This window comes from Mangifera indica, chromosome 1 (assembly GCF_011075055.1).
Source record: "Mangifera indica cultivar Alphonso chromosome 1, CATAS_Mindica_2.1, whole genome shotgun sequence".
Classification (NCBI taxonomy): domain Eukaryota; kingdom Viridiplantae; phylum Streptophyta; class Magnoliopsida; order Sapindales; family Anacardiaceae; genus Mangifera; species Mangifera indica.
The window spans coordinates 16,279,334-16,297,076 of record NC_058137.1 but is presented as its reverse complement, the minus strand read 5'-3'; the positions used below and the strand labels follow the sequence as shown (position 1 = coordinate 16,297,076).

General features: G+C 32.5%; 1 protein-coding gene across 1 annotated transcript; it reads right to left on the bottom strand.

The window, feature by feature from the left end:
- Positions 1–1,100: 1,100 nt before the first annotated feature.
- On the bottom strand, positions 1,101–11,000 carry LOC123221835 (cleft lip and palate transmembrane protein 1 homolog). Its single transcript, XM_044644758.1, has 12 exons — positions 10,715–11,000; positions 9,807–9,953; positions 9,488–9,602; positions 9,283–9,377; positions 7,954–8,057; positions 6,659–6,696; positions 4,905–5,140; positions 4,465–4,558; positions 4,177–4,367; positions 2,895–3,114; positions 2,540–2,707; positions 1,101–1,637 (listed from the first exon to the last, which is right to left on the bottom strand). Exons 1-12 carry the CDS (start codon positions 10,934–10,936, stop codon positions 1,486–1,488), a joined length of 1,782 nt encoding a protein of 593 aa, XP_044500693.1. The 5' UTR covers positions 10,937–11,000; the 3' UTR covers positions 1,101–1,485.
- Between the last annotated feature and the right edge of the window lie 6,743 nt (positions 11,001–17,743).

Sequence of the window (17,743 nt, the reverse complement as noted above, 5' to 3'; positions counted from 1 at the left end):
ATGTGGGTTTTTCACAGATTAAGAATGAGGAGAGCATAGGTTGCTAGGAACCCTCCAAAAGATAACCCATTTAAGGCACAAAACTTGGGGATTACCACCCCTACATTGGGTGTTGAAGACATCTAAAATATTATCCACGAAGTATTGAGAGAGCATCAAAATGCTTCTAAAGAAGAGAATGTGTCAATGAAGGACCACCGACACATGGTGAGACTAAAGAACCACTGACACATGGTGAGACTAAAGGACCACCTGATCTAAGAGAAAAAGAATTGGCCATTAGAAAGATGTAGTTGCACCCAATCTATAACCTACTAAGAATGCACCAGCCATGGAAGTTTGTTGGTATGAATGATCCTACAACAACTAAGGAATGGATTGAGGTCGTTGAAAGTGTTATGTTTCTGTTCACCATGACAGACAAGGAAAATATCATCTATGCCACCTACCTATTCTGCTCTGATGCTAGGGTTTGGTGAAGGATAACAACAGAATTGAATGACGTCTCTAGATTAAATTATGCTTAATTTAGGGAGATGCTTAATAATAAGTATAAAGCAGCTGGCACGATCATTGCTAAAGCTCAAGAGTTCCTATTCCTTTGGCAAAGGTCAAAATCTACAAAGGACTATGCCACACGATTTAATTCTTTGGCCATACACGTTTTGAGATTAATGAGTTCAAGTCAAGCGCGAACGGAAAATTTATCCTAAACTTGAACCCCATTATTGCTAAATATGTGGTTATGGTAGATCACCCTCCAAGAGATTATAATAAGGCCTTGGATCGGGTTTTGAGATCTGAGATGTTTGTGAGGAAGATGATAGTTGACCCAATCCCTGCCCCAGTAGTTAGTATAGTGTCCCAACCAATAGCAGTGACTTGTTAGTTACTCTATCTTAACACTCCTTTATATGCTTTGATAGATTATGGCGCAACCATAGTTTTCTTGCTAGTGGTACTATAGAAAGATTGGGACTAATACCTACTAGGGTAGTTCAAAGATTTAGGATACAATTACCTTATAAGGATGTGGTTATGAGAACCCGCCTGCTTAATTCCGTTGAGAAAGTACAAAGGTGAAAAAGTACACAACTAAATTTTGCATAACCGATATTTAAAAAATTAATTAAAACCAAATGTAATAAAAACAATATAAGAACCCGCCAGCTAAATTCCTCCAAACCACTGTGTTTTAAGAACTGCCCAGTAACTGAATCCTCAATGACAGTTCAAACAGTTAGTTATGCAAGCGATTCATACAAATTCTTCACACAAAAACGGAGGTATGGAATAAGGCCTATAGCCTACAACAAAACACTATTAAAGTATTCTCATAATGTGATTATCTAAAACAAAAACGAAACAAGTCATACCACCTAATTAAATTTTACATCACATGAGCTGAAATATAACCAAAACATTGCCTGCTCATCTGCATTTCTTAGCAAAATCTTGTTTGTTGATGTCAGCTTGTTATTGTGGTCAATTGGTTTTCTTCTCATCCTCTTTCGACACATCTGTTACTGCACCATCAGAAGGCTTATCCTCGTCACCACCAAAACCAAATTCATTTACACGTGATCTGTCTACTGGATACATCCACCGCTGGTATAGATATATCAAAAATATAATATCTGCAAAAAGGGACACATAATAGGCCAAATTAGGATCACAAGAGATTGAATAATTAATGATACAATTTCCATGTTATCAGAATATTGCAACAATCAGTAAGGAATTTTATGATAATGCATGACAGTTATGTCACATACAAGAGGTGGGAGTTTCTAAGCACTAAAATCCAATACATCAAGAGACACCAAAGACACTAGTAACTGAGACAACTTAGACTGACTGATCAGACAGTAAAGATTGATAAGACAAGACTAGCAAGTACCCATTACAGCAAAGTCATGCTCTGGAACAGTTAGAATGACCTCCAAGTAGGGCTACAAACAAGCTAAGCCACTTGCGAGCTACTCATGGCTTAGCTCAATTATTGTCGAGCCAAGCTCAAGCTTACTATTGCATGGCTTGGTGAACTCACGACTAGACTCAAGTATAAGACCAATAAACCCCTAAAAGTTTAAAACCTTGAATTTACACCCCTAAAACTTTGAATGTAGAGGATAATTGATAAATATACAAGTTATGTGATTTAACGCCATTCTTTGAGCCAAGCTCGAGTTAACATGCCAAAAAATTGTATGCCAAAAGAGAGGACTCCGATCAAGTCATCAATGCAGCTTCAAAAAATTGTGGTTTGTTTACTAATTTCTCCTAAGCCAGTTCATTGATAATGTCAAAAAAGAGAACTCTGATTAAGTCACCATATGAACATAGTATTGTAAAATAAAATTGACTGACTTCTATAGTTAGCATATAATACCCTCAACAGCGAGGACCAAACCATTTCATTCCTACTTATCAGACAAAAAAAAAAAAGGCATTTCATTCCTAAGCCTTGTTTAGAAAAAATATTTAACAGTTTAAGACCCCAAAAAAACAAAATGAAAGGTACACTGTTATATCTCACCATCACGGAAGACAGAAAGCCGATGTAGCATTGGCATTTTTATGACAAAGGCAAAGAGATCATCAATGATGGTGTTCAGGAATTTGTATGTCATTTGTCTCCAGGGTAGGTGTGCCACAGACTTTAGCTTATAATTAATGAAAAGTTGGGGGCACATCATAATGAAACCTGCAGCACAAGACTATGCAGACTTTAGAAGGGTGCAAAATCGCCAATTTAACAAGATATAGAAGAAATATATATATATATATATGGCAAGTAAGCACATAAATATCTTAACAGAATTTTCCAAATGATGAGAACTTAGGAAGGAGAGCAATAATATCAGAAAAAACACTATGAAAAGGTAGCTCACCAAACATGTACACACAGCTTGTAAGTGAGGAAAGAATCCAAGAATACCAACTCCTATGGCGCTCATACATGAGTGAATAAATAGAGGAACATATAACCAGGAAGAAAAGCACGCCAGACAAATATTTCATTGCCAGATCATCGTATTCCTTAGTCTTATTCCCTGCATATGACTCACGATCCCGGAACCTCAGCATAGGTATCTTTCCACTTCTATCAATCTGGAGAACAAAGTAGAAAGTAGAAAGTAGTACAAAATTAAACTTCATTTATTAGTTTATGTTGCAAAGATATTAGCCAGTAGTAGCAGTATCAACAAGATAAAAATTAAAGAAGATGATGCATACACATGGTTTTTGTTTTATATCTAAGAAAATGTCATGCAGATATACAGATGGCAATACACGGAAACAAAAGAAAATATAGCAAAATTCAATGCATTAAAATTATTTTTCTCCAATATTACCCAAGTATTCCCAGCAAACAGCCGGCAAAAACTATCAACATCATGAGATGAAACACAGTATGCCACGTATGCACATCAAACATGGTGTCAGAAAGATAAACAGATAACAAAGTTAATTTTTTTTTACCCCACATGTATGTCCACAAGGTAGGAGAAGCGTCAATAATGCAGATGAATAAGTCAGACGAATAATATAAGCAGAGTCAATGGCGTATGTCAAAACAAGTTGATATATTTACACAAATATCTAGCATAAGAAATAATGGGGCTAGTCAGCTTGCATACTCATGAAATGGGGTGACTGAGAAGGAAAAGAATAACACACATACAATTTAGTATCTATAATAGAAAAATTTAATTAAATATTGTATCAAAATTTGAGTATTTAGCTTGTCCACATATTTGCTCCTAGCCCAAAACAAATACAACGAAAGGAATACAATTCAAATCTATGAGCTGGAATTCAACAAGTTGCAGTATGCATGTTACCATTTTACACATGAAAAGCAAACATAAACATAAATTTAGAATAAACATATACACAGCTTGTTTTCTGCTTTGTATATACTTAACCAATTTATAAAGCACTTATTTTTTTCAGTTTCTTATCATAAAAAAGAAGTTGCAATACAACTTATATAACCCTAAAATGTGAAAAAATATTACATACAAACACAGACATAAAGATCACACAAACATAAAAATATTTTAATAATAATGTGTGTACATCATCCTTCACAAGAAAAAAAATCCATACTAAAATAAATTTTATTTGTACCCTAATTTTTAATCTCATAATTTAATGAAGAAGCAATACCTCTATGTGCATAGCTTTCCCTATCTTCCAAAACTCAATGCAGCAACCAACTCCAGAACTTGCAAGTATCATCCAGGAAGTGTCATTGTCAAGCAGATATAGGAATACAATGAGCTGACATATGAAGTTCACAATCACAGATTTTGCAGAAAGTCCCTCCATAGACTTATTTTTATTCCAAAATTGGATATCTGCAAAGAAAATAATTACATTTACACCACACAGGATGCTTCACACAATCCCTCAATGAATAGAAATAGAAGTGTCAGATAACAGTGAAATTTATACCATTCTTGAATGCTAAGAAGTCAAACACAGAATGCAGCAATGAAACAATCATCGTGATCACCAGGAGATAAGGATTTCCTTCTAAGAACACCCTCTGAAAAATTACCAAATTATTAATTTATCAGAAGAAATATAAACAGACCAGCCACCTGACTGTACTGGGATCAGTAACAGAAAATTTGTATCCTTTTCCCTTATAATTTGAGAGGTTTTAAATAATCATCAAAGTTATAACCATATGATGAATTGAACTAGAGATGGCAGACAGGCAATTCATTTTGTTATTTTCCAAACGTGTTTTATTATTCTTTAATATAAGTTCTATGAGAACAGGATGACTCCTGCTCACTCTTTCATTAAAGTTTTGATTTTTCCTCTATTTTTTAATTAAAAAAATGTTTCTTGTAAGAAATCTATCAGCAGAGAAGATTTTGTGTTACCTTCAGTTCATCAGCCTCGCCTTCAACCATGCTTCCATAACTTCGATGAATCTGAAATGACTGATCCATTTGCAGAAATAGTTGCCACTTTGTCATGCCTATAGGACCCACCTCCAAATTAAGCGGCAATTCTGTCACTGTGTCATTGAGTGGGATCAACTTATCTCTGAGTAACCAAAACTCATTGAAGAAAATGGTTGGGAAGTAATTCCCGGTACTTGGTTCAACATTCAAGTCTGCAATCTGAAGTCAAGAAACTCAAAGGTACAACTGAGATATCATAAACTCCACAGCAGATATAAAGACAGATTACTAGAAACAGACTCCCGATATCTTAGCTGACATCCCCATTTACATTTAAAAATGTCACATTCATGCCAGAGTCTACACATATGTTAGTTTTAGAAGCTGTTCAACAGCTAAGAATCCACAATCTAGTGATATAACAATTATAGTAAAGCTGAATAGATCAATTTACTACAAATTGATTACTTTGGCATGAACTAATAATTATTGAGCTCTTAAGCAGACTTGATTATCATAATATTGAAACTTGACATCCTTCACTATGTGATTTTTTTTTTCTGAAAAAGAATTGCAACACCCTAAACACTCATAATGTGATTTTTTTTTTTTTTTTGAAAAGGATTGCAACACCCTAAACGGCTTGACAGAGGGGCAAAATGATTAGCAATTTGTAGGGGACACAACTACCCTGCACATGGTTTAAATTCAATATTTAAAGTCACACCACAAGAGACAAAGATATATCAAGTAGGCTATAGTTAGTTAACTCAGTAAAAAGAGACAAGCAAAATCAAGATGGTGAAGGTGAAAATGAAAGTATCTTTCTCTACAAGACTAATGATAGGAACAAGGGACAAAATAAGTAATTCTAGCAGTGTTAAAAGTTTTGCTAAAATCTTAATCAACAAATCAGTGTTGGCTGAAAAAAATGACTGAGTTAGCTGCCAATTATTAACAAAAAAAATTGTTATCAACCAACCTTTTAATTTCCTAAGTCATTTCCATTATTTTTGGGCAAGGACATTAACCTCAACTCAAGAAGAAAATGCTTTCAAAGTGTTGTCAATTCATGGAAACCTAGCTTCGATAACATTTCACTGTCTTTTGTCTAGCAAAATCAAGTTTTCTTTTTAATGAAGTTGTTTGCACATTTACTCAAGAAAATAACACAAAGTGGACCCAAAATTATATACTAACATAAAGTCCAGTGGAGAAATATATTTGTGCATGTGAAAGAAGCACAGAGGGGTTTCTTCAAAGGTAAAGCAGTAAGCACAAAATTATTTCAACACAGATACAGTGTTTTTTTTTTTTTAAATTTTGATAAATTGTGACATTAACAAATGGTGGACCACATGAAAAGATATACATTAAAATGTGTTCCATTGCATGCTTCAAAGACAAACGAAATTCATAGCACAAGTTCTAGATGGTGTTTGGCATTTGCAAACATGCTTCTAGAGAAAACCTTAAATGGAACTATTAATCATCAGGGTACAAAGCAAGCACGCACACACACATATATGGAATGTATACCTAGTGAATTTCAGAAGGGGTGAGCAAGACGGACCTACTATATTTGTCAAGTTTGATCAAGCCATACAGAATGTAATAACACAAGCTTCATCCAAAAACTCCAAACATGATAGGGAAATGGAAAAGTGGATGTGACTTTTTCCAGTAAAAAGTAAATGTAACTGACAAAATTGAAAACGATTAAAGGATACACGGAGCAATGTTTGGTGGCACAGAATTAGATGAGTATCTGCAAAGAATTGTCAAGAATCAGGACATTTGCAAAAACCTTCACAACAAGGAAAAGAAAAAGAAAACCAAAAGGAAGCATGCAAGCAGGACGTAGACAGACAGATACAGTAACCATAATGAAGATATCATATTGTCAGTACACATGCAATTTAATTCAAGCAGACTATACAGTAACCATAATGAAGATATCATATTATCACTAATATAATCCATGGCCCTTTTTAAATTTTATTCAATGCATTGAAAAAGGGAGACATAAATAAAAATAAAAAAATTGTCAGCATCTAGACAGACATACACAGAAATATCCAAATGGCAATTTCCATTACTTCAGTTATACTCAATGTTCTTTACACATTTGATTTCTTAAAATCCAGATATTCAAATAAAATAAAAGATGCCTAAACCACTAACCACATGTTATTTTCAACAACAGAAACAGAAAATTGATCTCAGATAATCAGTGGGAATTCTATTATTATAACAATATAAACAGGTTAAAAGAACCAATAGGACTAAGGAAACAACAATCAACTCAAAAAAATAAATAAATAAAAAAGGTTAATCTAACTGATGTCTTTACATAATACATGCACAAAAAACAAGAACCAAGATGTCACTCTAAGATTAGAAATATTCAGGCCTAAGGAAGATCTCAAAATAAGTTAAAAGAACGCAGCTGACAAGCTAATACCTATACTAGGTGTGGGTCACAATGCTCTCAGACCATAAAATGTAAAATCTGTAAGCCTATAATAGTGTACCACTCTTGTTATCCAAAATCAAAAAGCAAAAACATCATAAACGTTTCCCAGAAGTTTGATAAGATTCTCTGTACAAGTAAATTAATCTCATAAATGATGAAAATTTGTTGCACAATCGTTGGTTTCAAGTGACCAATACTGAGATAGAGAAACAAGCTTCACCTACAGAAAATTGCACATAACTTTAAAAATTTGGAAAACACAACATCATAAACTTCACGATTTCAATATTGCAATTTTCATAAAATAGCTTAACACGCAGGGTAAATTTCAAGGGGCAACGGTTACATTATGCCACATTATTGACACTTCAATCAACATATCTCACACCTTTTAGCATTAGAAGAAATTATTATATAGCACCTTTTTAATAAACAAAAAGGATGCAGGTCAATGCATTCAACATCTAAGTCAGGTGTTCTAATAGCTTAACTCAATACTCTGGCTTATACTAACAAAATCTACAGAAACTAGATGCTGTTAGTACATACCGTGTGAAATCATCAACCAAATTAATTGTGACATTTGGTTTCCAATATGAAACCCATTCCAAAGGACCATCATCCTTAGAATCACCTGCATGATCATCAACAACCTGAAGCAAGAGGAATTTACAGTAAGGTCATCATGGCCTCATAAAACGAAAAATAAGAAAGAAATAAGACAAGAAAAAGAATTATGTAGAAGACAATACACTCATTTTGCATCATTGACACTGAATATAAATCATGAAGATTTTATACAGTACAGCAGTTTATTACACAGAAATCACAATTAAATGATTCAGAATTCTAAATGTTTAATGATGCTGACTTTATTATTTATAAGTATCCTAAACATTTAAATGATATGTTAGATCAAGAATATTCAAAAGTCAAAATTTCTATATCATGTTTGCATTGTATGCAATTTAGAATGTTGTTTAGTTTCTTATTTTTCTTCTATCCAAATCAGTGCTCAATTTTCCAGCTTATAATGATATACCTTTGAAGGAGACAATTCCATCTAGTTCAAACCATTAACCACAAAAGCCTGTCAACCATAAACTTCTCATGCATAGAAGAGGATACCCCTATGCAATTTGCATGACAATTTAATACAAACCATCAAACAAATTATCATAGAACAATATATAAAATTTTAATTTTGCAATTTCCAAAAAATCACTTTCTAGGACATTGCTTGAAAGTGCAGCTTTCAAATGAAATTATATAAATTATTTTGCAAGGCACAAATTTGTCTATCCAACTCAAGGACTAACACTCAACAATAGGTGGGTCTTTAAGAACTGCGCATGATTTATTGATTTTTATAGTAAGACAAGTTAAGCATCAAACAGAATTGGTACAAGAGGAAGATAGATTGATCTGCTGTAAAATTGCATTCTACAAACGAGCAAACAAGAAATTAAAAGTTTAATTGGTTATCATATCCCATAGTGTTCAATCATGCCCGAGTAGGTTTCCCAAAATATGACCCAATCACTTTGCAAGTTGAATTGCACATCTCTCAATACAAGGCATGATAATGAGACACAGTATCGTTACCATGGAAACGAGGCATCTGAACCACCAGTCCTAATTACCAGGCTAACCTGGCACATACCTTACTTTGAAATATTCAAATAATATATTAAATAATGGGCCTTCCAAACGTATGCTAAAAAAATAGATCAATTTGAGAATTCAGTAGGCTTGATGACAAATAGAAGTAACACTGTAAACATACACAAATCATATTTTAGTTTCTGACAGCTAAAGCTCATTAGCCATGCATCACCTTGAAGTAGTTTATGGACTAATTTATGAGCAAGAACAAACCTTAATCAATGTTTCACTCTCCTTGGAGTCTTCGGAATTACCCAGGAGACTCCTCCTTTTATCTGCTCTTGACTTGGGATAATAGACCACAACAGCTGAAATCAACAGAAGAAGAGATCTCTTAAATTTAGCAATTTACCTCATCCTGGCATATTACAAAAAATGAAAAACAGAGAATCTAATAAATTTATAGACACAATCTTACGATGAGTCTTCCCAAAGGTAGCATCATGTTGATACTCAGGATCATTAGGGTCTGGAGGATATCCAGAGCGTGCAAAGAAAACATGTGCATAGAGGCTCCCATTGTGCTTCAAAGCCTGAAAGTGGAAAAATTATCTTCATAATAATAAATAGAAAGCAAACAAAACCGAATAAATAAGATTATCATAATTACATTTCCCAACATTATGTACCTAGCAAAGTTGCACTCATGAATGGATATATGCAAGACAATGGTATTCTATGCACTTAAAACATTAAAAATTAAAAAGTTTGAACTTCAAATTGAGGCAGATAAGTACCTCAGTTGAATAGTACTTTGTAAAAAGAGTTCGAGTACTTTCTTTTCCCCAAATGGCATAGGGGATATTAGTTTCATGCCAAACAAGTGCACTTTCATTACCAAAGTCGTTGAATTTTTCATGTTCTGAAAGGTATAGCCACATATCCTGATTAAAAAAAAAAAAAGAAACAATTAGAATGGATCTATAGCATAATTAATTAAAATAAGTACACGAAATAGCATATTGTCAACATCAATTCATAGCAACATATAGCATATGATCCACTCAACTGAAAGATCAATAGAACAACTAAACACTCCTCAAATCTAGTCATATGTAAATTCCTACCACGTTTAACTTTCATCTTCTTGACTACCTTGTATCTCAACCCTTTATCATATATATTTACATGCCTTTATGCACATAATTATCTCATGCTTATAATGAGATGATGATGAAAAGAAACAACCCCACTTGGGTTCAATTCAAACACTTATGTTGCCTGATCTTTCAACCTAAGCCCATGTTTCTTGTCCTAACAGAAATATTCCGTAAGGTTAGAGAAGAATCAAATTCCCACGCCAAAAGAACAGCCCAAATAGTGTGCATTCCCTCATCACAAGGCCATTAACATGTAAACTAATATTTACCAAGCCCTAATAGAAAGCATCCAGATGCAACTGCTTATACCATACAAGGTGAACAATCTCATAACTAAGACAACAAATAACCACAAGCTCCCAGTAAACTGCAACTGACCACGTTCATGTGAAAAAAATTAAATTTGAATAATTTATTTTAGCACGAATTAAATAAAATTTAGTTTCTTTAAATCTTTTTTCAAACTTCAACACAAAAAATCCTTACTTTTGGCTTATCTCGATCTAAGCTAAAACCAATCATTCAGAAAGAAATTAAGGATGTACCAGGTATTCTCCTCTCTGGAAAAGATTGGTGGAGAAGACCTGAGGCTGGGAGGGATCACTAGGTCGTTTAGGAGAGAAGAACTTGGAGGCGAAGTACCAGAAGACGGCGACTCTAATGATGCCAGTTACTGTTTGGCCGAATCCCGCGTGTTGCTGTCTCTGCGGCTGTCCTTCGCCGCCGCCTCCTCCTCCTTCTGCTCCTCCTTCTGCCGGCGGCGCCATCTGTCCTCTCAGCTGTGTTGAAACAAAGTTGATGCGATCGAAGTAAAATACGGTTTTGAGAGCTGTTAATTTAAAGGCAATTAATTAAAGGGAAATTATCAAAAATAGCCAAAATACCCTCCTACTAAGCAAAAATGCCCAAAGTCACTATTTTCAAGCAAAAATGCGCAAATTCACTATTCCTAAGCAAAAATGCCCATGACTTTTTCTAAAATACCAAAATTACCATTCTCTTCATTTATATAAACCTCCTCACTCACTAGAAGGAGTTAAATGAAATTTTATTAAAATTAGGGGTATTATGATATTAAACATTATAAAAGCATTATAAATTTCTCAATGAAATTTTAGGAATAAATAATTGAAAGGTCAAACGAAATGTTATTAAAATTTGGGGGGCATTTACGAGATATCGACTCGTATTTTTCAGATTTTTGAAGAATTTTTTTATTGTTGTCATTCTAGGATATTTCAATTTTTAGAATTCGAATTTCAGTTCCGTTTTTCTGAATTTCACCATTTTACGAGATATCGACTCGTATTTTTCAAATTTTCGAAGAATTTTTCGATTGTTGTCATTCTAAGGTATTTCAACTTTTAGAATTTGAATTTCAGTTCTGTTTTTTTGAATTTCACCGATTTACGATAGATCGACTCGTATTTTTCAGATTTCTGAAGAATTTTTCGATTGTTGTCATTCTAGGGTATTTCAACTTTTAGAATTCGAATTTTAGTTCCGTTTTTTCAAATTTTACCGTTTTACGATAGATCGACTCGTATTTTTCAAATTTTCGAAGAATTTTTCGATTGTTGTCATTCTAGGGTATTTCAACTTTTAGAATTCGAATTTCAGTTCTGTTTTTTCGAATTTTACCATTTTATGATAGATCGACTCGTATTTTTCAGATTTCTGAAGAATTTTTTGATTGTTACCATTCTAGGGTTTTTCAACTTTTAGAATTCAAATTTCAGTTCTGTTTTTTTGAATTTCACCGTTTTACGATATATCAACTCCTATTTTTCAGATTTTTGAAGAATTTTTTTATTATTGCCATTCTAGGGTATTTCAACTTTTAGAATTCGAATTTCAGTTCTGTTTTTTCAAATTTCACCGTTTTACAATATATCGACTTGTATTTTTCAGATTTTCAAAGAATTTTTTGATTATTGTCATTCTAGGGTATTTCAACTTTTAGAATTCGAATTTCACCGTTTTACGATACATCACTCAAATCACATATAAAATGAAATCAAATACATATCTATATATAATGACAGATAAAGTACATCGTACACATACGCACATACAATAAATATATACATACGAACATATGAAGAAAGATAAACAAACAACGAGGTAACTAAATATACATCCGTGAGCTACTCGATACAGTGAAAATACAACTGCGACGCTAAACGTCGACGCATAGAGGTAGACGACTCTCGGGAAAAATCGTAGTTCCGTGACAATGTCAAACACTCAAAAAAACGTAACATAAACACCTCATAGTCATTGGAGCCCAATCCCTGCTGAGGGACATCCATCGCTCGATACAAAGCGAGGGAATCACGTCGTGGAGTCCTCCCAGAAGCTATCCAAAAACTCATCGCGTCTAATAACGCGGGAATGAATGCATATACGGTCGCATGTGCTGCTCAAGAGACCCCATATTCCCCGAATATGATACCTCCGATCGAGACAACCCTCAATCAATAATGTATCAATGTCGGTTCCCTATATGCATGAAAAGGACAAAATGGTAAATGATATTTCATATAAAATATAATATCAACAATAATTTTTGTACCTCTAGTGAAGGATCTAAAGCAATAGGAGATCCGATCGGTTGCCCTTCATGACAAAGACCCTATACAAATATATAAAATGAATTAATCGATAACAAAACAGTAATAAAAATTAATTTCTATTGATAAGTCACATACCTCAGATCGGACGAGTGATGCAACCGAAGGGTCAACTGGTGCCCCCTCCTGGCGACTACCCTAAGATAATAGTAATATTAACTCTATTTAGTGACATTTCATATATAACGATATTGTAATATAATAACAACATTAGTTATTGATAAATAAGGAAATTTATATGTTACATACGGACCTTATGTGACTGATGGGATGGTATTATGGTATCAATGGGGGAGGTCGTCTCAATAACGTCATCCCTCTCCTGTACAAATGTAATTATAGTTGTCAGAATAATAATATTCTGAACATTTTTTATAAGTAATAAACCATGTGAAGAACATACAACAAGGCCATCTTGACAGCGTCAATATCGTCATCCCCCCATGGCCTCGACAAGAAAACACGCTCTATGTCATGATACTGTACCTTCGAAAAACCTCGAAAGTATGTATCCCTGATCCTATGTCCAGAGGAGCGAGACATATATGAAGAAACATCAGTCTGTCTACTAAACGAAAGACCTATCACCAGCGCAAACTCAAATGGGCTAAATCTCACATCAACCCCACTAACCCTGAACCAAAACTCATCTCTGGTAGAGGGTCGATGCAGCTGTCGGAGTAGAAATGGATGAACCAATATCCAGAGAATTTGGTTTCGGGTAAACGAATGAGATACCCGAAACATGTCCTCTTAAATAGTCAAAGATGATTCGGGGTCAATGTAGAAGTAATCTTAGATAATGCGTTGCGCTGTGCATGACATATCGCATCTGCCCGGAAATGTCTGGACTCATCAGGGATTTGTAGCTCGCCGTCAACCCGTTTTCTTTTGCGAGAATTATCCTACACAAATTTTAAAAATTCGTTAGACATTCAAAAAAACAAATATGTAAACAAATGTATTCGTGAAAAAAACATAAAAAAAAAGAAAAATACGAAATAATCAAAAAGGAAATGACAAAACTTAACAAATAAGATTGTTCGAATTCTAGACGTTGAAATACCTAAAATCTCAATAATCAAAAAATTGATCGAAATCTAGAAAATACGAGTCGATATAGCCAAAAACGTTGAAATACGAAAAAACTGCAAAGAAATGTGATTTCTATAAGTTGAAATACCATAGAATGTTAACAATCGAAAAATCGACTGAAAATAAGAAAATACGAGTTGATATATCTTGCAATGATGAAAAACGAAAAAACGAAACTGAAATTCGAATTCTAAAAGTTGAAAAACCCTAGAATGGCAACAATCAAAAAATTCTTCAGAAATCTAAAAAATACGAGTCGATATATCGTAAAATGATGAAATTCAAAAAAACGGAACTGAAATTCGAATTCTAAAAGTTAAAAAATCCTAGAATGACAACAATCAAAAAATTCTTCGAAAATCTGAAAAATATGAATCGATATATCGTAAAACGATGAAATTTGAAAAAATAGAACTGAAATTCGAATTCTAAAAGTTGAAAAACCCTAGAACGACAACAATCAAAAAATTCTTTGAAAATCTGAAAAATACGAGTCGATATATCGTAAAATGGTGAAATTCGAAAAAATGGAACTGAAATTTGAATTCTAAAAGTTGAAAAACCCTAGAATGACAACAATCAAAAAATTCTTCAGAAATATGAAAAATATGAGTCGATATATCGTAAAATGGTGAAATTCGAAAAAATGGAACCGAAATTTGAATTCTAAAAGTTGAAAAACCCTAGAATGGCAACAACCAAAAAATTCTTCGAAAATCTGAAAAATACAAGTTGATATATCGTAAAATGATGAAATTCAAAAAAACGAAACTGAAATTCGAATTCTAAAAGGTGAAAAACCCTAGAATGATAACAATCGAAAAATTCTTCGGAAATCTGAAAAATACGAGTCGATCTATCGTAAAATGGTGAAATTTGAAAAAACGAAACTGAAATTCGAATTCTAAAAGTTGAAAAACCCTAGAATGGTAACAATCGAAAAATTCTTCGAAAATCTGAAAAATATGAGTCGATATATCGTAAAACGATGAAATTTAAAAAAATGAAACTGAAATTCGAATTCTAAAAGGTGAAAAACCCTAGAATGGCAACAATAGAAAAATTCTTCGAAAATCTGAAAAATACGAGTCGATCTATCGTAAAATGGTGAAATTCGAAAAAACGGAACTAAAATTCGAATTCTAAAAGTTGAAAAACCCTAGAATGACAACAATTGAAAAATTCTTCGGAAATCTGAAAAATACGAGTTGATATATCGTAAAACGATGGAATTCAAAAAAACAGAACTGAAATTCGAATTCTAAAAGTAAAAAAACCCTAGAATGGCAACAATCGAAAAATTTTTTAGAAATCTGAAAAATACGAATCCATCTATCGTAAAACGGTGAAATTCGAAAAAACGGAACTGAAATTCCAAAACACGATTCAATATATCGTATAAACGAAAAAATTGAAATATTGAGTTGAAATTACGTCATTACATCGTAAATTGTGCCAAAAAGCTCCAAAATTCAAAAAATCAAATCTCAAATTTGAAAATTACAAATGGAAAAACTCTAAAACAGAAAACGGATATAAAATTCGAAAACTATACGATCAGAAACCCTAGAGAACAAAATTCTCAATTTACCCCCTCATGAAAATTCTTTTTTAAAACAGGTCAACTGTTATATAGCAAATTTCAGAAAAACCCGTTGTGCTCTAAGGAATCTCCCCCAGCTCCCCAATATTTTAACAAAGCTATTTTACCCCCCTAACCCACGGTCAATGTCTGTTGACCGTGGGAGAAATCGTTTGACCGTGGGAAATACTGTTCCCGTGGTCGGACTGTCGATCCTTCAGCAGCCATTTTCGGCTAAAATTTGGTTGTTTCGGCCTTCGATTTTTTCATAAATCAAATCTACACGATGTATAACACAAAACCCCTCAATCAATTTAACAAAAACAACCAAGAATCAAAACATTTTAAGCATTGTTCAAATCGAAAACCTAAAATTTCAAGCCTCAAAATCTCAATTAAATCTTAATAATATGAATAATAACTTGATTCAAACAAGATTATGGGAGATATACTAACCTTCTTTGCTATTTGCGGTTGTCGGATAGCAAGAAAATCAGCAGAAATCTGGTCGATCGTGGGAAAGTGGGAAATATTGAATTTTCTTTGAATTTGCACAGTGAAATGACTATGGGAAGTAAGGAAATTTGCTGTGTTTATATAATGGGGCAGTTTCGTCATTTCACAAAATCTGAGATTTTTTCTTAAACCTAAATATTTTGGGCAATTTTGCTTAGACCCCCTAAATTTTGGCTATTTTTTATAATTTCTCTTAATTAAAATAGCTTTTTCTTACGGATTTTATATGGGAAATTAAGATAAATGGCCATCTTGCCCCTCACTAGGCCAAAAAGTCTGTTTTTCTTATCTCTAAGTAAAAATACTTATTTTTTCTATCCTCAAAGAAAATATTCCAAATATTTTTTTAAATATTAAAACTACCCTTCATCATTTCTATATAAACTCCTCATTTATCGACATTTCTCATATTATTCAAACACACGTTCTCACTTTTTTTTTTATTAAATATTAGATACTGCAGGTTCATTCAAAAGAAAAAATTTGTATTTTTGAATTTGATTCAAAAGAAATCAATTCGTGAAAAAAAAGTACTTATACTAATCTTAACTCAAAATTTAATTTTATTTGTTAAATTTAGTTCATTTGTTATGTAAAAGGGGCACTAGATATTTGATAATAATTTAAGAATTAAATGAAATGTTAGAAAAATATGAAGGGTATTTTAATATTAGATATTGTAAGAAAGTTTTAAATGAAATATTAGGAATAGATAAATGCATTTTGATATATAACAACATATGAGGGTATTGAATGAAATGTTAAATAGTTATAAGGGTTAACTGAAATGTTAGAGTAATTTGGGGGTATTTTGATAGTAAATATTGTAAGAAGGTTTTAAATGAAACATTGAAATAAATAGATGTATTTCGATACAAGACAACATATCAGAGCGTTAAATGAAATGTCAGATAATTATAGGAGGTTAAATATAATGTTAGAAAAACATTAAGGGTATTTTGATAGTGAACACTGTAAGAAGACTTTAAATGAAATATTAAGAATAAATAGATTTATTTTGATATAAGGAAACATATGAGTGTTAAATGAAATGTCAAATAATTATAGAGAGTTAAATGAAATGTTAAAAAATATATGGGAAATATTTGATATTAAACAATACAAAAAGGTTTTCAATAAAATATTATGAATAAATTAATGAATTTTGATATAAGACAACATATAAGGGTGTTAAACAAAGTTCATGCCACGACGATCTATATGGAAGGACAGCTTTGTTGATGTGTTCCTGTCAAAAAAGTAATTTTTTTTTAATTGATTTTGAAAGGGGAATCAAGAAAAGAAAAAAGGAGGAAAGTGGTTCACTATCTTGAAAATGGTTTTCTTTCTTTTTCTTGGAGGTTTTTTTCTTTATTAGATATAGGAGGTTAAAAAAGGTTCAAAATTGCGTATTTTGATATTAAACAATGTAAGAAGGTTTTAAATGAAATATTAGGAATAGATAAATGTATTTCGATACAAAATAATATATAAAAGTGTTAAATAAAATGTTAGATAATTATAAGAGGTTTGAAGAAATGTTAAAAAATTATGGTAGGCATTTTGATATTAAATATTGTAAGAAGGTTTTAAATGAAATATTAGTAATAGATAAATGAATTTCGATACAAGACAATATATGAGGGTGTTGAATGAATTACTAGAAATTATAGGGGTTTAATAAAATGTTAAAAATTGTGAAGGTATTTTGATATTAAATAAAATGATTGATGATTAAAGGGGGTTAA

What these genes read in the sequence shown, in the direction of transcription:
- LOC123221835 (XM_044644758.1), bottom strand. Translation starts at nt 10,936, where the DNA reads ATGGCGCCGCCGGCAGAAGGAGGAGCAGAAGGAGGAGGAGGCGGCGGC. An exon ending in TTGGTTGATGATTTCACACG is followed by an intron (nt 6,697 to 7,953) that starts GTATGTACTAAC and finishes AATTCTTTGCAG; the next exon opens with ATACTCATCTAATTCTGTGC. An exon ending in GGAAAGCTATGCACATAGAG is followed by an intron (nt 3,115 to 4,176) that starts GTATTGCTTCTT and finishes TTTGTTCTCCAG; the next exon opens with ATTGATAGAAGTGGAAAGAT.